Source organism: Andrographis paniculata, unplaced genomic scaffold (genome assembly GCF_009805555.1).
Source record: "Andrographis paniculata isolate CXL003 unplaced genomic scaffold, ASM980555v1 Contig60END, whole genome shotgun sequence".
Lineage (NCBI taxonomy): Eukaryota > Viridiplantae > Streptophyta > Magnoliopsida > Lamiales > Acanthaceae > Andrographis > Andrographis paniculata.
The window spans coordinates 3750792-3769978 of record NW_026137596.1 but is presented as its reverse complement, the minus strand read 5'-3'; the positions used below and the strand labels follow the sequence as shown (position 1 = coordinate 3769978).

Below are 19187 nucleotides of genomic sequence, written 5' to 3'. Positions count from 1 at the left end.
TTATTAAAAACAAATTGAATAGTACTGTATAATTTTTTTATTTGAAATAAAATACAAACAAACCCTATTATATCTCAAATAAATTAAGAAGTATAGACTGTAGAAAATACTAACAGGCGAGATCCTATTTACCACATATGTGTCTTATGATTCAAATAAATATAAAATAAAATAAAATAAGACAACAATAATAATAATAATAATAAATTTAATATTTAAACATAGATATATAAGTGATTGGAAAGAAAATAAAAAATAATAATCAACAGTACTAATTAAAAAATTTCAAAAGTTCGATAATTACATAGTGTGAAATTTATGACCGCATTTTATTCATGGAATATAAACAAATTTAAGAATGGACCTAAATCAAAATATTCGTATACAAATTGAATATGGTCTTAGATAGAAATTGCTTAAAAAATAAAATAAAAAATAAAATAATTCAACTATTAGCCATAATTGAAGTGAAGATTTTAAGAGTGTGTCTCTTTAATGATAATCAAATATACAATTTCAAAAAATATTACTGATAAAATATAATAAACTCATAAATAGTAAAAATCAACTAAAATACAATATCAATTTTTTATACTCCCTCCGTTCCATAACAAAGTATTCATTTTTTCATTTTAGTCTGTTCCATAATAAAATATCTAATTTTTTTTTGGTAACTGTACTGTACTATCTACCTAACATTACAAATACCCTTACAAACTTATAATATATTACACAAATGTCATTACATTTATATCACACATACTAATATGGTTATTTTAGTCGTTTCTACTTTATTCCTACTATATCTCAATATAATACTAATATTTCTAAAACTACGTGCAAAAAGTAAATGAATATTTACTTATGGGATGGAGGAGAAATATTTTCATAATTCTCTTTACTCTCTCCGTCCCATAGGTAAGTATCCATTTGCTTTTTGCACGTAATTTTAGAAATATTAGTATTATATTAAGATATAGTAGAAATAAAGTAGAAATGAATAAAATAACCTTATTAGTGTGTGTGATATAAAGGTAATGACATTTGTGTAATATATTGTAAGTTGTAAGGGTATTTGTAATGTGAGGTAGATAGTACAATACAGTTAAAAAAATATATATATTTTGTTATGGAACAGACTAAAATAAAAAAATGAATACTTTGTTATGGGACGAAGGGAGTATTACTTTTCAACAAAAAAAAAACATCTAAAATTACAAATAATATACAAAATAATTCTTAGATAATAGCAACATGCATTTGTATGACGGTACAATGCAATGAACCAAAGCTTAACAAGTAAATCAAATAATATTAAAAAAGTTGAATTATATGCATGGGACCGTACGTGTTTTAATATAGATATATAAAATATTTTATATAAATGTTATTGGATAATTCAATCTTGGATAATTCAAACTTGTGCTATCAAAATAATTTATATAAATATATGTATATATTGTATTTTTTAATAATATTTGTGAAATATTATTTTACTTAAAACAATGCTAAGTGAACTAATCATGTACTCCCCGTGTCATCAAATTATGTATTCAATTTTATTTATTTATTTTTTATATTTAATAAAAGAATTGAGGACCGAATTAGATGACAAAAGTATTAATATTTTTATTAATTAATATCATGGAGCCTATAATCATTAAATACAAAATATGTCTATTATTACGAGACGAAGGAAGTATTATTTTTTTAATTTAATAAATATAATCATATATGATAAAATATTTCACTAAAAGCATATATATTTTTTTTTTACAAAATAGACCATCAAAATTATATTTAAAAAAAAATTTAAATTATTGTTACATTTTCAATCACAACTAAACAAATATTTATATTTATATTTACATTTCAAACATCACATCCAAGTACGGTAAGATATATATATATATATTTACAGGAAGTATAATAAATGTTATATTTTAATAATAATTAATAATATTTTTTGTATTAAAAGATTATTTTACTTTTATATATAAATTTGATTTAGATGGTGTTGGTAAACAATAATTTTGGAGAGCTTTTAGTTTCTTTAACAACTTTTGTTTGATCAGTAAAAAATTGATTCAAAGTGTTTGATAAATTAACTTTCTGAAATAGATTACTGACCTTAAAAACTAATTTTTAAAATGTTATATAACCAGCTTTTTAGAATAACTATTTTCTTTAAAAACAAATTTATTCAAGTCATTTCGTTTATAAGTAATAATTTAATTTTCATTGTATTGTAGTATTCATTAATTATTTTAATATATTTCTTAATAATTTATAAATTTAAAATAATTATTAATATATGTATTTATACTGTATATTTTTTGTCATATAATTTATTTGATAAATAACAAATATATTAGAATAAATTTATTTCAAATTATAAAATTAATAAAAAATTAATTAATTAAAAATTAACTTAATAATAATATATATACATTTTTCTTATTTTACACAATTTCTAATGAAAAAAAAAATCATGTTTTTTTAATAAAAATACATTAATTTCTTAAAAAATATTTAAAAATAAAAAGTAAATATTTTAATAAAGTTTTCATAATTTTCAATGAGTAATAATAAAAATTCTAAAAAATTCTACATATGAAAAAAAAACACAACTAAATATTTAAAAAATAAAATACAATATGTTTTTAATTGTCATTATATTTCACGTATAAACAACTACTCCCTCCGTCCCATAACAAAATATCCATTTTTTCATTTTAATCTTTCTCATAACAAAGTATCAATTATATTTTTTTAATAATTTTACTATTTACATAACATTACAAATACCTTTACAACTTAGAATATATTACACAAATATCATTACCTTTATATCACACCATACTAATAAGGTTATTTTAGTCATTTATATTTTATTTCTACTATATCCCAATGTAATACTAATATTTTTAAAATTACGTGCAAAAAGCAAATAGATACCTAGTTATGGGATAAACGGAGTAATATAAACACTTTAACACAAACGACTAATTAAATCCGCTGAAACTATTTATATGTAGAGTGAGAGTTTATATTTAATATATACTCCCTCCGTCTACACACAAAGTATACATTTATTTTTGGCGCGGTGTTTAAGAAATAATAGTATTTTAATTATAATGGGTAGTTAAAAGTAGTGTAATGACATTTTTGCCTTACTTTTTTTTTTTGTGTAAAAGTAACGATGTGATGTAAAGTAAAGGTATTTGTGAAAAAACGTGAGGTATTTAATAAAATATTTACTTTTTAATTGGACGTCCCAAAATAGAAACATGTATATTTTTTAGTTGGACGAAGAGAGTATATTTTAACATAGTAATTCGCAGTCGCTACTCGACAAATACATTCTGGAGGTGAACTATATGTGACAGATGAACCTATGACCCAATGATCACAAATTTATTTGCCATACCACAAGATCATCCTTTACGGAATATATATATATATATATATATTTAGACGAAAGGAAAATGACAACAAATAGTTTAATAGGGAGTGGAGAAGTAGAGTATTATATATATAAATAATTTCCTCAAATTTAAGTGAATCAGACTTTATGAGTATTATTGAGGTATTATTGAATTAATATTATTATTATAATAATAAAAACAATGATTCTATTGGTACATATCATGTGCAAGATTCCACCTCACAAATATTAAACTAAGAATCTCTCAACTTTTTCATAAATTAGTAAAATTTTACAGAATAACAACTCTAACTAGAGTGATTATCAAAAGCTCCGGGGACCCGAACACCAAACCAACGGACACCAATCCCGACATAGCAAATTTCCCCGGCGTAGCGAGTCCCGGGAGCTCGAAAAGAAGTGTGAAAAAATAGCCAAAACGGTCTGAGTCATGAATAAAAACACGGACAGGCAGGCCAATGGCTAATGCTGATCCAAATCTACAATGAAAACTAAAATCCAAATTAAATATTATATTAGAGTTTCGAGTAAGGTTTGGGGCCAGGACAACAATTATGCTCAATTTAAAAATATTATAATAATTAGTATTATTTTAATGAATTAAATTCAGAAAGGGTAGTGCTTTATCTATATATACATATATATATATTAAAGGTCTGCCACAATATGCATCTGTGTCTCTTATGATCATCAGCTTTCTCTCTCTCTCTCTGCTCTAAAAGACACATAAATCATAATAATAATAATAATAATAATATATCAGAAATATAATTAAGATTAGAGATTTAGAAGAAAGTGAGTTCATTAATGGAGGGGATTAGTAGTAATGGAGGAGGATTAGCAGTAAGTGTAGTGTCTGTATTAGTAGTAGTGGTGTTATTTGCAGGTGGTGACGTGTCAGGCAGAGTGGTGCCTCAGCCTCTACAACCTAATTATTTGAACAAGAACATTTATGACACTTCCAAATATGGGATTTGGCAGCTCGGGAATGGCTTGGCCAACACTCCTCAGATGGGGTCTCTCTCTCTTTAATATTTCTTCTTGTTTTAATTTATGGAGTTTTGGGTGTTTCTGAATTTTGGTTTATATATATTGATATATCTTGAATTTAGTCGGTCATTTTATTGAATTTTTATGAAATTTCGCTGCCCGATCAGCGAATCGGAGGTTAAAGGGGCCGAATATATTTTGCCACATTGCGTGGGTTCTGGGGGCGCAAAGTGGTACCCAACCCGATAGTATGTAGTATTGGACTTTTAAATTTGTATTATGTTGAGCCTGTATGATTTATTTTATTAGTTTATTTGAATAAATTTTGAGATATGAAATTATAATCTGTAACTAGCTATTTTCGTTTCTGTCGGTGGATCATGTAAATTTGTATTTTTTTTACGTTTGTGTTTTTTATTGGATCATTAATCTTAATTTGTTAAAATAATATATATATATATATATTTATATGTATCTGTGATGTGCAGGTGGAATAGCTGGAACTACTTTGCCTGTGATATCAATGAGGAAGTCATCAGGGAGACAGGTTGCTTGCTTGATGATTACTTACTATGAATATGAATTATTTCATTTCATTGATCTGCTGCTCCTATTGCAATTAATTATTAATCTTTTAGTTTTTTTGCGTGTAAATTGAATTAAATTAAATTAAATTAAATGAATAATATATATATATATGTGACGTTTGAACTTGAACTTTCAGCTGATGCCCTGGTGTCGACTGGCTTGGCCAAGTTAGGTTACAATTATGTCAACATAGGTACGTAACCAAATTCAATTAATTCCACGTCATCATCATACTATATGGATTTATTTGATTGGATATTTGGATTGGATTCGATTGAATTATCCAAAACATGCATAATAATAACAACAATAATAATAATTTATTTGCCTCGTGTCTTCTTATTATGCGTGTGGTGAATTTTGCAGACGATTGCTGGTCTGAACCCGAGCGTGATTCCAAGGTAACGGTGTGACCTGTTATAAGATTTTATCAAAATTTTACTATTTAGTCTAAGTTTTTTTTTTTTTCTAGAAATATCAAATTATAACACTTATTTTTTATTTTTTATATTATACTAAATATTATTTTTACATTCAAAACATCGCATTATACAACTATTTCAATTCAAAATTTTTATTATTCAAATCACAATTCAAAATACAAATCCCCAAACAAACACACCCTAAAAGAATTCATAATTAATTTTAATTTTAGACTTCTCTCTGTTTCATACTATTTTTTTTTTATACTTATACAGTTTTAGTACCGTTTATCAATTAATAATTTATTTTTTTTCAAAAAATATCGCATCAAATTTTTAAAAACTTCAAAACTTCTATCTAAAACGCAACCGTTTTGAATTTGAACGTTGTGCAGGGTCAGTTAGTCCCGGATTCTAAGACCTTCCCGTCGGGGATAAAAGCTCTCGCCGACTACGTCCACGCGAAGGGCCTCAAGCTCGGCATCTACTCCGATGCAGGGTGCGAAAAAAAAGAAAAAAAAATCACTTTTACGCTATTATCTGATCGAATTTATTGTAGATTGCAAAAAAAATAATAAAAAATAATAAAAAAATAATAAAAATTTTATTCTGAAACTCATATGATTTCATATATAATTATTATATGATTGAATTTGTTGCAGGGCTTATACTTGCCAAGTCCGGCCGGGATCACTCTTTCATGAAACCGATGATGCGAAGCTCTTTGCCTCATGGGTAATTTTTCAATATTCGGCATTTGTCTTGTATCCATCGATCATCATAAAAAAACTCTCGTCTCGATTTTGTACTGTAGGAAGTTGATTACTTGAAGTACGACAATTGTTTCAACCTCGGAATAGATCCGGAGAAGAGGTTAGACAATCGTAACATATCTCGTATACAAATTCAACATTAAAGACGTAAAATTCAACTCAGATCCATGGCTTTTAGGTATCCCCCGATGCGCGACGCCTTGAATGCATCCGGACGAACGATGTTCTATTCGCTCTGCGAATGGTATCCACTAGATTAATTGAATTGTACGTTTTCTCTACGTAAAAACTTATACTAATTGATTTTGCGTTCGAAGGGGCGTGCACGATCCCGCCGTGTGGGCTGGCAAAGTCGGGAACAGCTGGAGGACGACGAACGACATCAACGACTCGTGGGCAAGGTTTCGATTGTGCATCCCCTGCATTTTTTGATCGATTATACATGGATCTTTACTAACGTAGACTTCGTCGTTAGCATGACAGAAATCGCCGATATCAACGACAAGTGGGCAGCCTACGCCGGGCCGGGCGGATGGAACGGTACGTACGAACATTGTAACCTAATTCTTCGTACATTCGACAAGCGAACCCGATTTCGATTTCTTGACAATGATCAATGCTCTCGGCAGACCCCGATATGTTAGAAGTCGGCAACGGCGGGATGACTTACGACGAATATCGCGCACATTTCAGCATCTGGGCGTTGATGAAGGTATTCGAGGAATAAACTTCGTGTCTCCGTCGAATTTTGCGTTAATCAAATGTCGTATTCGATGTTTTCAGGCACCACTCCTGATCGGTTGCGATGTTAGAAACATGACAGAGGAGACACTCGAGATCCTTACTAACGACGAAGTCATTGCCGTGGACCAAGGTAGCATTCTTGCGAATGATCGTTCTACTTGAAAACTTAATTTAGTAAAAAAAATGCATCATTAATTGCATATTATATAATCTTCTTCCTTTGGATTTTCAGATCCACTGGGAGTTCAGGGAAGGAAGGTTTCCGCAAACGGGCCCGATGGATCGTATCAGGTGTGGGCAGGTCCTTTGTCGGGGCACCGCATTGCCGTTGTCTTATGGAATCGAGGGTCGAGGGCTGCGAGGATCACGGCAAAATGGGATTCTATCGGGCTCGAGTCCTCGACACGCGTCGCAATTAAAGATTTGTGGAAGGTGAGCAAGCAGAGATCGAATCCAATCGAATCGAATAGCTACTTCTTAACTGCTTTTGTTATATTTCGTAAGACTAACTTCGAAACTCGTCTTCTTTGCCAGCATGAACTTGTGTCGAAGAACAGCATTGGCTCGTTCAGCGCCCGCGTCAACTCCCACGCATGCGAGATGTACATTTTCACGCCATCGGGTGTCGCCGCCGCTGCCAGTTAATCCTAGCCGTTGATGCTGTGATCATCGGATAGACCGATGGATGGATGGATTATGTATCCTTGTTGTTTCAAAGTCTTTTTTGTTACTTGTGTTTGGGTGACATGTTTGTTGTATTATTATTGCTATTTGTGTAATGTGTCTTGATTGGAACTATTTTCTCTATTTGTACTAAATTTTTGTAATAAAATCAGTATTTATTGAATTATTTGGTTCAATTTCGATATTTAATTTTGGAAGAATTAAATAAAAGAGTGAGACGCTCTATGGCGCGCACTATCAATCTTAAAACATACCGAAATGGTTTATCTCCTGTCCGTGCCTTGCACGTGCCTTTCCCCCAAATCCATAAACCCTAATCCCAAATGCTGCACCCAATCGGAAAGAGGCGTCTCCTTCGACGCCGGCGACACCTTCTTCCGCCGCGAGAGCTCCACCGGCCGCGACCTCGGCGTCCTCGCCGCAGCCGTGTACAAAAAGTCCAACAACGTCCTCAAGGTGCTCGACGCAATGTCCGGCTGCGGAATCCGCTCTCTCCGCTACCTCACCGAAGCCGACGCCGACTTCGTGCTCGCCAACGACGCCAATCCTGACTGCGGCGGCGTTATCTCCTCCAATCTCTCAAACGCCGCCGCCGGCGCCGCCGCGAGCGGCCGGTGGGAGGTCAAGCACGCCGACGCCACTCGCATCTTAACGGAGTGTTACCTGGAGAGGAATTACTTCGATTTAATCGACGTCGACTCGTTCGGGAGCGAGTCGTGTTACCTCAGAGCTGCCATGCTCGCCGTGAAGCTCGACGGACTTCTCTACGTCACTTCCACCGACGGTTACTCCTCCGGCGGCCATCGCCCCCAGCAGTAAGTCTGAATTCTAGCATCGCCATTGTTGTTCGTATTGAATTCATCTATGTGCAATGCTGAAGTAGTGTTTATACCTTTTGCTTCACTGTTAGTACTCTGGCTGCCTACGGAGCATACGTTAAGCACGTGCCGTATTCGAACGAGGTCGGATTGCGAATGCTGATAGGCGGGGCGGTGAGGGAGGCCGCCGTGTTGGGCTATCACGTCGTGCCGCTCTTCTCCTACTACTCGTACCACGGCCCCGTGTTCCGGGTGCTGCTTCAAGTGAAGCGCGGCAAGTTCGGTATTACCAGGTATCGAAGGTTTCTTCGTCGATCTCAATGTCGCATTTGTGATGCAACGGCGATCTTCTTCGTTGCAGGCATTATCGGTTCATCAGCTACTGCAGCCGGTGTGGGAATTCGCGGACGGTGTCGTGGGATGACTTGGGTGTAACGGGTTGTTCTTGTGCTGAGGTCGAGTGCGAAAAACCGAAACTTTTTATGTGAACTGTGAAGTTCTGATGTCTGTGATCTTTGTTTCGATTTCAGGTTCCTTCGGGTTCGGTTGTTGTTTCCGGGCCACTCTGGACGGGACCTCTTCACAGCGCATCATTTCTTGGCGAAATGCAGGACTTGGCCGAGCAATGGGGTTGGACGGGCAACGGGACATCATCGGGGAAACATCTTCGAGCCCTGCTGAAAGCGATGATTGACGAGAGCGATCCTGCATTACCATTTGGATACATCAAAATCGACGAGGTATTGTTATTATGATGATAATTCATGAGAGATAGCGTACCTGTGCAATCGACAGAGTAACTTTTCTCTATGGCAGATAGCGAGCCGGGCGAAGGTCAATTCACCTCGACTGGATACACTGCTGCGAGCCCTCCACAAGGTGACTCTTTATCTAAGTCCCTGATGTATATCATAACTATCGATCCGATTTCATTATGCTGGATCGGGTTGCAGGAACAGTATGCGGCCTGCAGGTCGCACATACACGCGAATGCAGTCAAGACAAACTGTCCTATGGTGGATTGCGTGCGCCTCGTGAAGGAGCTACAACAGATTTCATCAGGAGGCCATTTGTAGATCCCAATAACTTAGCTCTACCATGTACAAAGATCTTTTTCTAATCCATTACAGATTTTGTAATTCTTTAGATCTGATTGACATAACGTATTAATATACATACATACAGCAACATTGGACTCTCCGGCATAACGCCTGATCTGAACACAAGTTCGTGTTGTTCGATATAAACTTCAAATTTTTGGCAAAATACACAATAGAAAAGAACAATTCGAGTAGAAAAAGTTCAGATAAACTATGAATATAAAAGTTGTATTACTATAGGTGTCGACGGTTTCGAGGTCTAGGCTCAATAATCAGATCTCGAGCCCACTCGACTAACAAGAGCTAAGAGCAAGACTATGTTGGTTCATCGAGCCTAACGTAAAAAAGTAAAAAAAAAAACACACACCACTGCATGCATCATGACGCGCTTAAGAGCTATGGTGGATTGGCAATGCTGAAAAGAATTCATTTATTTGCATATCGAACAACTGACAGGCAAAGAGTTAACTAACAGAAAGGCTTGCCTGAGTGTCCTCGTCGTTTTATTTCACATCTCAGTAACGGATACACAGAACATAGACTGCAAATAGCTTTTCAGATTGCCGTGACAGCGACTCCAGACATTCGTTGAATCAAGATGACTCCTGGTCGTAAACTTCGCCAGCATATTTCCAGTTCATTACCGACCATATGTGATTCAGGTAGTCCGGTTTGACATTTTTGTACTGCAGAATTGAGAAGCAACATTTACATAGCGGTGTTAGAAGTCGGAGACTTTTGGGTAAAATGCAATATACAAAGCACACTGATATGCTGCAAGCAGATTGAAAATAGAGAAGGATATTGCAAATGCTTATCTAATTTCGAGTATATCTATAAAATTAAAGAAAATTTGATGCAGGGAAAACACCTGTAAATAGTAGGCATGCTCCCACACATCAATACCAAGCAGAGGAACCAAGCTCGGTGCTTTCGTCACTAGTGGATCCTGAAAAATGAAATGGGAGTCGGCACCGGTTCGAGAACTGTACATATTCCATCTTAATGAGTTACAGATTCTTACCATAACTAAATATTTTGATTTAGGACTCATATATAATCTATAAAATGTTATCATACATTGGCATCAAGGTTTCAAATTTCAGGAAAATGAAATTTCAACTTCCAACTTCATTACAATAATGTATGGTCAATCTAGAAGGCGACAACAATCTCCCCCGCGAAAAAACTTTCCCTCGATGAACACTCATCATAATCATTTTGACATTTTTCCCAAAAATCCGCATTTAGAAATTGGAATATATATCAACACTAAAGTTAAAATAGTTAATCAACCACCCAAAAAGGGTGTCTGCTTCTCTTCAACATCTCATATGTTTCCATGTAGACATCCACAAATCATATGAAGAGCTTCGGCTGACTCAAGATTCAGTTCTACACAAAAAATCCACTATCTTGGACTATAGCATCGACGCGGAGATACATTGCCAACTACCAACATAATTCAGATTATTTACCTGATTTGCAGTGGTCTCAACTACTAAATGCTTCAGTTCCTTGTTCAGACCAAGCCACTGTACCATCACAAAAAATTTATTCGAGTTAAAAGAAGTGGAGAATTACAGGTTGTAATTTCCATTTGTGAAATAACCATTGTGAAAACACGACAATTATAACCGAAAATAATAAACATACCACCCATCCTGAACCCTGCAAAGCAGCACCTTCAGCATTCACCTTCTTGATTAGAGCTTCCAATGAGCCAAACTGATTGTCAATGGCTCCAGCTAAGGAACCCTGCGGAGGCTCACCTCCACCTTCCTATGATGAGATTTTAGATCTTACATCTCGATTAATTCCCAAAACAAAGAAAATAATTATGATACAGTAGATCATTAGGCAGTGAACATACCTTCACCGGAGCAAGATTCTTCCAAAAGATTGAGTGATTGACATGACCTGATAGAAACAAGATCTTATGCAAATCAACAAGTTTAACCAAATGAAGCACAAGGATCACAACTAGATTCTGCAAAATTTCTCTGGAAACCTTTTGTCCTCCATGAATCTAAAGCCTTCGGACAAAGGTAGATGTTTCTAGCTTCAAATACTCGACACAATTTTCCTCAGGCCAATTCAAACACTATCCATCATTACAGCATAAGAAAAGCGTTCCCCAATAACAGAGTTCCACAATTTATTTCATGAATTTCCAAGCCTATTAATGATAGCTCAAAAATAACTCGAATAGAATCATATTAACTTTAAAACTGCACATTCCAATACTTGCACAGTTAAGCTTTATACTACGAAGCTAAATCCAATCCATCTCCCAAACTGAGAATACAAAGTACCAAGTAAAAACTGAATTGAATATTAATTTCAGTTTCTGTACCTCCGCCATTAAATTTGATGGCACTCTGCAGCTTAACCGTGGTAGAAGCGTCCCCCTTATTGATTGCATCGTCGAGCTGCTCCAAAGCTTTGTTGTAATTAGTGATGTAGGTCTGGTGGTGCTTCTGGTGGTGGAGTTGCATGATTTCGGCGCTGATGGCAGGCTCTAGGGCGCCATAGTCGTACGGAAGATCGGGGAGCGAAAACGTCTGCAGACCGCGCAATCCAAGAGACGGTGCCTTGATGATCCTTCTGGCGATTAGGGTTCGGAGAGCCATTGGCGAGTCGGTGCGAGCGAGCAGGGCAGGAAGGAGAACCGTAGAGAGACAGACAAGTGTAAATAGACGATGAATGAGCTCAACACAGCTCGCTTTGAATTTTATTTATAGCAAAATTTTATTCATATATGTCTTTATCTACAATTTCAGATTACTATTAATATTCATTTCTTAAAAAAGGAATCAATTTTTATTAAACACATATACGATTTTCCGACCATTTATGGAAATTTGAATTCAACTTAACGATCACAAATCATATCTTAATGGACATATTACAAATACTTTTTCACATATTTGTGGAATTTTAATTTTAATTTTATTATTTCAATTTCTTTTCAAAAAATATTAAATTAAACATATATTTTTATTTAATATATTTAGCTAAAACTTAATTTTACATACTATTTCAAATAACATTTCATTATTAAAAACTCAAGTTTAAACCCCCCACAAACAAACACACTATTCTAAATAAGACATTTGAGTGTGTTCTTTTGGTCAAAATTACATTTATCCATAAATACATTTTTTCAAACAAACATTTTTTGTTATAGTCACATAACAAACCCTTTTTGTCTTCAAAATACTTGAGATGATTTTTAATGCTTGAATTTGTTGTGAAAATTAAAATATATGTTTAAACAATTTAAAATTTACTATCTTAATATAAATATAATTTTATAGAAAATATATTTATTTATAAAATAATTAGATCAAATGTATATACATAAAAGTATATTACAAACCATTAATGACAAGAAAATGGAACAAACCCTTTCTTGGCATCAAAATTTTGTTTTTAGTAATATTACATTTAATATTTCTTTTCTATTTTCAATATAATATATAATAATTTAAAATTAATTTGAAATAAAGGATTAATTTAAATTTATGTTCAATTAATATTTTGACATACTATTTTATAAAAAAAAATAATATATTTTTATTTTTAGCCTTAACAAAGGCACTTAGTTTGAACCTATTAACCCGTGGGAGAGTAGGGATCTCAAAATTAAACATGGTCCGAAAAATCGAATATGTTGGACCTGAAATTTTTCAGGTTTAGATTTGGTATTTCAGATCTGCAAAAAATTGGATTAACTCAAACCCGAAACGAAAAAATTTGTATCATGTTCATGTCGGATTTCGAATTAACCTGATAATCCGAAATGTAAAAAACAAGTCAGGTTTCAGATTTTGTGTTTCGGGTTGACCCGAAAAATAAATCTTTAAAGTTTTCGAGTCGGATTCGTGTCTGATTTCGGGTGACTTGAAACAAAATAAGGTCAACCTGAACCCGATCGGAAAAACTTCGTGTCGTATTCGGGTCTAAGGTTTCAGGTCAAATTTCGAGTTCGGGTTGACAGTTTTTTTGTTACCCCATGGCTCGACCCGACACGAACACGGCCCAAAAATACGAATTGACACGCCCGTGGAAGAGAGGGAATAATAATAATAATAATAATAATAATAATACCGTCGTCACCAAATACTCTTCTAAAAACTTATCTAAAACAAGCCCTTCGATTTTTTATATTATTAGAAGGGATGAATCCAAGCAACCTTAGTTGAAAACTTCATTGGGCAATTAATTTCTGCATTCTCATTGTCAATAACAAAGAGATGTCAATAATCGTAATCACTCCTCTGTTTTGTGCCATTTTTATTTCAAATTTATGAATGGATTTTCCCAAATATAGGACACAAACAGATTGCAGCAATGTCATTTATTACCATCCCAGCAGCAACGTATTAAGGAACCTATACCTGAAAATGGCAGATGGTTTATCATACCCGTAGCAGCTCGTTGGCCTTTCCAACCCACACATCGTAAATGTCATCCGAGAAGAGAACAAAGTGCACCTGAAACACATTGTAAAAGAGGTGTCGAGTTGAGACCACGTATATGATTTCATTCATTAATGAAGAATTTAGCTATAAATCCGAAAATCTGAGATCCTGTACGCGATCTCATCTATGATTTTCATACACTAAAGAAGAAATTGCAGTTTAGGTAAGAACTTAGGTGTGAGAATGGAGATTGCTGCCACTTTTTTAGAGATGATCACAAAATATTTCTACAGTGTAAAATGACTGCAGGTAACCATGAAACATGAAAAAACTGTATTGTATAATTTGAATATATGTTACTTAGGCAAAAATCAGTAACCATGCTCCACCATTGACGACAATCACAAAATCAGATAATTGCATATGGAATGATTCAAATGTCAGCAGTGGTCTCACACAACATACGATTCGATAGATGTTGAATTCAGATTGCAACAAAAAACTAAGCATTCCAACAAGAACTTACCTCCTTTAAGTCTTCTGCGAATTCTTTGACAGTGGAGATGGCCACAGAGGCAGCTTTGTCGAAAGGGTATCTGAAACCACAGAGAATGAGTCAGAAATATCGTTAAGAGTTCAAAAACCTACACAAACTAAGAAAAATCAAATAACAATCAGTCGATTTTCTTCTTAAATTGATGGTTCGGTAATGTAGTTCCTTCCCTATAATTAGAAGAATCGAAAAGTCAAAAAAGTATTTACTTCTGAAACAGAAAAAACAAGAAAAAAGGTGCATAACATAATTCTTTGTAGTTAATTGTTTATTTCAATCGGTAACACAAGAATTCGACTAATTAGCTTCATAAAAACAACATAACATCTACATACCCATAGACGCCACATGATATTGCAGTAAATGCAATATACTTGATGTTGCTGTCATTTGCAACAGCCAAACTGTTTCTGTAACACACACAAGACCAGAAAAAATTAAATTAATACACCATTAAAACATATATGAGGAGGAATTACGTAAAGTTTAAGTACGTACTTGTAAGCATTTCTCAAAGACGCCTCCGGGTTTGCATCCATGCTATAAATAGGTCCTACGGTATGGATAACATGAGAAGCCGGCAATTGGAACCCTCTACGCATATCAAACAGGCCCTCAATTTATGACAATGTCAGTGGCAACCAAAAGTATGAGGCATTTATTGTTTCATTAAAAGCACGTACGGTGTAATCCTAGCTTCTCCTGTCGGGCATCGGACTCCAGGTTTCACTTCTGGGACCTTATAGCATGCCGCAAGTAATTCTGGACCGGCAGCTCGATGGATGGCTGGATAGAAAAATGAAATAAGGTAAATAATCATGAATCATATTAATCATATAAGGGTAAGCTAAATCAAAAGTAACGACCACTAAGAATCATGTGTCTATATGACATGGCTTTTGAACACTAACACACGCCTTAATTTTTTAGATAAGAACTTAAAACAAGTCATCAACATCAATTATGTTAATTAATAGACAGCTATGTTTATTTTTAGGCAACAAGATTATCAATATAATAGCATAAGAGACGCAAGATTCTTAAAATTTTGTAAGAGAAAATTTACTTAAATTCTAAACAAAACCAGAAAAAAGATGTCAACGTTATCTATTTATTTCTCTTTATTATTAAAGAATTTCTGAGTTCGTTTGTGATTCTTATTTCTTGTTATTTTTGGACATAACTGGTATTCTATCTAGACTTTATGCTGTCAAAAATGAAAATTTTATCCAATAAATTAAACATTTTGTGTATTCCTAAAAAAGAAATACATATTTTTCCAAAAAAAAATTTATATATTACACACATTAACTATTTTTATATTACCTACACAATTCCTTTTAATTCACCCCAAACACACTCTATGCAATATATTAAAGAAAATTGAGAATATGACAATCACCTCCATCTGCACCACCACCTCCAAGCATCCGTTCATTGGCTGGATTGACCTACAAAGGAATCACACATATAAATGAACAGAAACTCAGCACAAAACGATTTGATAATGCATTATGTGGACCACTGAAATTATTACGAGATAATTTAAAATCCGGAAAGAAACTGCTAAAATTAATTGATCGAAGCGGTGTTTACATCAGTATTGATCCTAAGTTGAACGCCAATCCATTTCAGTTATCAGAATTTCGGTGAAGTGAAACCCTAATTACTCGGAAATGAAAATTCCACACTACTACGCAGCGAAAGAGGGGGAAACTATTACAATAGCATCGGAGGAGCCATCCACGGACCACCGAGTTATGTCTCCTTTCTGAATCTTGAGAACACTCGAAGGAGATAGCTGAAACTCCACCTCGCCGGCGCCGCCGCTTGACATCCCGGAAAACCTAGCGACTACCTTCGATCCGACTCCGAAACTGATCCTCCGGCCCGAAACAACGGAATTCGACCCGTACAGAGTATCAATTGAAACAGCCCCACGATAATTCCTCTTCAGGAATTCTCTAGTTCGGCGCAAATTGGGTACGAATTGACCGGAGAAATTGCGAATGATTCGATTGCACAGTGAACTCATCACCCACTTCGACACTGCCCTTTCCATTCATTTTATTTTATTTTTCATTTTATATAATATCAGAAAACGACGAAATTAAGGTAAATTTACATATATGCCCCTGCACTTTTTCGTTAAATTTAAAGTAAATAAAATCCATCACAATAATAACACCCAACAAATCATCCTCAAATTCAATTATTTTACCTAAATCAGAAATTATTCTTCAAATCAACAAACGTACAAAACGAAATTATATTCTCAGTGACTTTATCCAATATTAGTCACGACAGTAGAAAAAAAATAAAATCCTACAACCTCATCGCTACGTACATACATACAGAACTACATACGTATAAAAATAAAAATACGTATGTATGCATTATTTCAGGGCACGAGCGGGTGCAATACTTGCCACCACAGCTCCTCTGGCCTTCTTATGTCATAGGGGAAAAAAAAAATTTAAAAAAAAAAAAAAAAAAAGCGAAAATATTTTCGGACATCCTTAGAACTGTCCACCTTCAAAGGTTTGTCCGAATTGCCAGCCGGCCGGGGCGACATTGATGCTGGTAATAGTTCGGCCATCGCTAGTCGTCACCTTAAACGATAGGCTCTGACCGTCGAGCTTGTTGTTGCTCTGCCAATTTTGGCCCCAATTCTGCGACATTTGTTGCCATTCGGTGTCCGACCCCTTGATCGAGACCGAGTGTACGTCTCCGGACCCACCAACATTGGAGATCAGTACGAGATTGAAATAAGAGTGGCCATTGATAGTAAACCTTATCCCTCCCTTCTTTTCGCAAGACACCCTAATTATCAACAAATATTTATAATATAAATATTAATTAACCAACTAGAATAAAAAGAAATGTATATTGTTTTTATATGTAATTTTATTATTATCTTTTATTTATGATAGTTTTATAAATTACTTTTAGATAGATAAGAAAGAAAATTTTGACAGCAGTTTAGGTGTAAAAGGACATATATATCCAATACAAACAACATATATTTCATATAGATAAAAATATATATTTTACAGTTTATATATCATATTGTGTTATATACATATGTTTAATACTATGGAAATCTAAAATATATTACACTAAATATTGTATAAGCATATATTATCATTTATATATGTCTGTGTTGTATATATATATTAATTGGGTTAAATCAGTTGAGTTGACTCGATTAGCACACAAACTGAAGCGAAAAAATTATATGTAAAAATTACAAAATTTTAAAATATCAAAATTAAAAATAATAGTAGTATTTTGAAAAAAAATATATATATATATAAATATATATGAGTTACCTTCTAAAGGAAACCGGAACGATTCCGGCTTTGTATTGAGCGATTTGCAAATAAGCCGGTTGAGCTAAATCAAAATGTTGAAGAGGCGGATTACACCACCCACCGTCGTCATTGGCGAGGGAGGGGTTGGGCGGACAGAAGTTGGTGGCAGTAACCTTGATTGTGCCCGGGAGGCACCATTTAGCATCACCCGAGCACATGAGCTCGTAGCATGCTCCGCATGTTAACCCATTGTTGAACAAAGCGGTACTTAGTGCTGCGGTATTTGTACCGTAGCCTTGGCTCAACAAATTGCCGTAGCCACATGCACCTCCTGCTCAACATGTCGGTGTCACATGTTACATTCTTCAATGTTTAAATTTTTTTTTTTTACCAATATACTTCATACGTCTCGTAAGTAAATATCCGTTTATTTTTTACACGGAGTTTAAAGTATATTAATATTATATTGATATGTAGTAAGAATAAGATAGAAGTGACTAAAATAAATTTATTAGTATTGTGTGATATAAAGTTAATTACATTTGTATAATATATCGTAAATTATAAAGACATTTGTAGTGTTAGATAGATAGTAGATGACTTGATATGTAGATAGGAGTTATAAAAAATATATATATATACTTTGTTAGGGAAGAGATCAAAATAAAAAAAAATAGATGACTTGTTAAAAGATGTTGAAAGTAATAAAATTTGAATCTGGGTTTCATTCATTCAAAAATTAATTTTCAAAATTTTAATATTATTTATCCAAAAAACAGCACGATATATAACCAAAATCAACAAAAGTTGTAAGACGATTGTAATTTTAATTTTATAATAAAAAAAAAAAAAATAGGAGTATTGCAATTTGCGCTCACCCATTGTGCCGGAAGCATCGGCGCCACCGTAGAAAGTTGCGTGAGCGGTCTCCCATCCTCCGTAATCGGCGCCAACCGATCGTCGGAACCAGAAAATCGCTAATAAAAGTAGTGTAGCCATGGAAAGTTGAGAGGTTTCCATTGATGAAAGAAAAAAAGAAATGTAGATGAAGATGGAAAGGGTTTTTATTTTGAGTATTGAGAAATTGGTACAAAATGGGAAGAAGGAAGGGGTTCATTATATAGGGCATGGAATGAAGAAATCACGATGCAAGAAAATGACAAGTGAGCCACGAACAAGAAAATAAAATAATACTTTGTAATTAATAATAATACTAATTGAATAATAAAGTTGTCTTTACTTTTATTTTAAATTGTTTTTGGTTGTTTTATATTTAAATATGACATTTTAATTTATTATTATAAATAATATAAACTGGGAGACACC

General features: G+C 33.8%; 5 protein-coding genes across 6 annotated transcripts; 2 read left to right on the top strand and 3 right to left on the bottom strand.

Annotated features, from left to right (window-relative positions):
* The first annotated feature begins 4125 nt into the window (after positions 1 to 4125).
* LOC127259543 (alpha-galactosidase 3-like) lies at positions 4126 to 7773 on the top strand. Its single transcript, XM_051286921.1, has 14 exons — positions 4126 to 4464; positions 4927 to 4985; positions 5163 to 5219; positions 5393 to 5427; positions 5844 to 5947; positions 6111 to 6183; positions 6263 to 6321; positions 6400 to 6465; positions 6539 to 6622; positions 6697 to 6761; positions 6851 to 6933; positions 7005 to 7095; positions 7198 to 7397; positions 7500 to 7773. The coding sequence occupies exons 1-14, from the start codon at positions 4256 to 4258 to the stop codon at positions 7608 to 7610; spliced, it is 1296 nt and encodes a 431-aa protein (XP_051142878.1). The 5' UTR covers positions 4126 to 4255; the 3' UTR covers positions 7611 to 7773.
* A 16-nt stretch (positions 7774 to 7789) lies between these two features.
* LOC127259544 (tRNA (guanine(26)-N(2))-dimethyltransferase) lies at positions 7790 to 9948 on the top strand. Its single transcript, XM_051286923.1, has 6 exons — positions 7790 to 8464; positions 8560 to 8760; positions 8829 to 8922; positions 8998 to 9207; positions 9284 to 9346; positions 9421 to 9948. Exons 1-6 carry the CDS (start codon positions 7908 to 7910, stop codon positions 9541 to 9543), a joined length of 1248 nt encoding a protein of 415 aa, XP_051142880.1. The 5' UTR covers positions 7790 to 7907; the 3' UTR covers positions 9544 to 9948.
* A 32-nt stretch (positions 9949 to 9980) lies between these two features.
* On the bottom strand, positions 9981 to 12293 carry LOC127259545 (superoxide dismutase [Mn], mitochondrial-like). 2 transcript variants are annotated; one of them, XM_051286925.1, is made up of 6 exons: positions 11924 to 12293; positions 11441 to 11487; positions 11224 to 11349; positions 11046 to 11102; positions 10439 to 10553; positions 9981 to 10253 (listed from the first exon to the last, which is right to left on the bottom strand). In XM_051286925.1, exons 1-5 carry the CDS (start codon positions 12198 to 12200, stop codon positions 10467 to 10469), a joined length of 594 nt encoding a protein of 197 aa, XP_051142882.1. In that variant the 5' UTR covers positions 12201 to 12293; the 3' UTR covers positions 9981 to 10253; positions 10439 to 10466. The 2 variants fall into 2 exon arrangements, with proteins under 2 accessions (XP_051142882.1, XP_051142881.1); XM_051286924.1 differs by having other exon boundaries at positions 10439 to 10516; positions 11924 to 12291.
* Positions 12294 to 13809: 1516 nt separating this feature from the next.
* Positions 13810 to 16601, bottom strand: LOC127259253 (uncharacterized). Its single transcript, XM_051286448.1, has 7 exons — positions 16271 to 16601; positions 15950 to 15998; positions 15231 to 15333; positions 15046 to 15141; positions 14883 to 14957; positions 14521 to 14590; positions 13810 to 14066 (listed from the first exon to the last, which is right to left on the bottom strand). Exons 1-7 carry the CDS (start codon positions 16580 to 16582, stop codon positions 13992 to 13994), a joined length of 780 nt encoding a protein of 259 aa, XP_051142405.1. The 5' UTR covers positions 16583 to 16601; the 3' UTR covers positions 13810 to 13991.
* Positions 16602 to 16754: 153 nt separating this feature from the next.
* On the bottom strand, positions 16755 to 18929 carry LOC127259717 (expansin-A8-like). Its single transcript, XM_051287267.1, has 3 exons — positions 18740 to 18929; positions 17880 to 18192; positions 16755 to 17370 (listed from the first exon to the last, which is right to left on the bottom strand). Exons 1-3 carry the CDS (start codon positions 18879 to 18881, stop codon positions 17067 to 17069), a joined length of 759 nt encoding a protein of 252 aa, XP_051143224.1. The 5' UTR covers positions 18882 to 18929; the 3' UTR covers positions 16755 to 17066.
* Positions 18930 to 19187: the final 258 nt, after the last annotated feature.

Bases quoted from the DNA above. Each gene is read 5' to 3' on its own strand.
- LOC127259545 (XM_051286924.1), bottom strand. From the start codon at position 12,200: ATGGCTCTCCGAACCCTAATCGCCAGAAGGATCATCAAGGCACCGTCT. The intron at 11,350-11,440 runs GTATGTTCACTG...ATCTCATCATAG, and splicing joins AGAATCTTGCTCCGGTGAAG to GAAGGTGGAGGTGAGCCTCC. The intron at 10,254-10,438 runs GTGTTTTCCCTG...TCAATTCTGCAG, and splicing joins AGCATGCCTACTATTTACAG to TACAAAAATGTCAAACCGGA.
- LOC127259544 (XM_051286923.1), top strand. From the start codon at position 7,908: ATGGTTTATCTCCTGTCCGTGCCTTGCACGTGCCTTTCCCCCAAATCC. The intron at 9,208-9,283 runs GTATTGTTATTA...TCTCTATGGCAG, and splicing joins GATACATCAAAATCGACGAG to ATAGCGAGCCGGGCGAAGGT. The intron at 9,347-9,420 runs GTGACTCTTTAT...ATCGGGTTGCAG, and splicing joins TGCTGCGAGCCCTCCACAAG to GAACAGTATGCGGCCTGCAG.
- LOC127259717 (XM_051287267.1), bottom strand. From the start codon at position 18,881: ATGGAAACCTCTCAACTTTCCATGGCTACACTACTTTTATTAGCGATT. The intron at 18,193-18,739 runs GTGAGCGCAAAT...CATGTTGAGCAG, and splicing joins CGATGCTTCCGGCACAATGG to GAGGTGCATGTGGCTACGGC. The intron at 17,371-17,879 runs GTAACTCATATA...GTTGATAATTAG, and splicing joins GTTCCGGTTTCCTTTAGAAG to GGTGTCTTGCGAAAAGAAGG.
- LOC127259543 (XM_051286921.1), top strand. From the start codon at position 4,256: ATGGAGGGGATTAGTAGTAATGGAGGAGGATTAGCAGTAAGTGTAGTG. The intron at 7,096-7,197 runs GTAGCATTCTTG...TTGGATTTTCAG, and splicing joins AGTCATTGCCGTGGACCAAG to ATCCACTGGGAGTTCAGGGA. The intron at 7,398-7,499 runs GTGAGCAAGCAG...CTTCTTTGCCAG, and splicing joins CAATTAAAGATTTGTGGAAG to CATGAACTTGTGTCGAAGAA.
- LOC127259253 (XM_051286448.1), bottom strand. From the start codon at position 16,582: ATGAGTTCACTGTGCAATCGAATCATTCGCAATTTCTCCGGTCAATTC. The intron at 15,142-15,230 runs GTACGTGCTTTT...TGATATGCGTAG, and splicing joins GGAGAAGCTAGGATTACACC to AGGGTTCCAATTGCCGGCTT. The intron at 14,591-14,882 runs GTATGTAGATGT...CTGTGGTTTCAG, and splicing joins ATATCATGTGGCGTCTATGG to ATACCCTTTCGACAAAGCTG.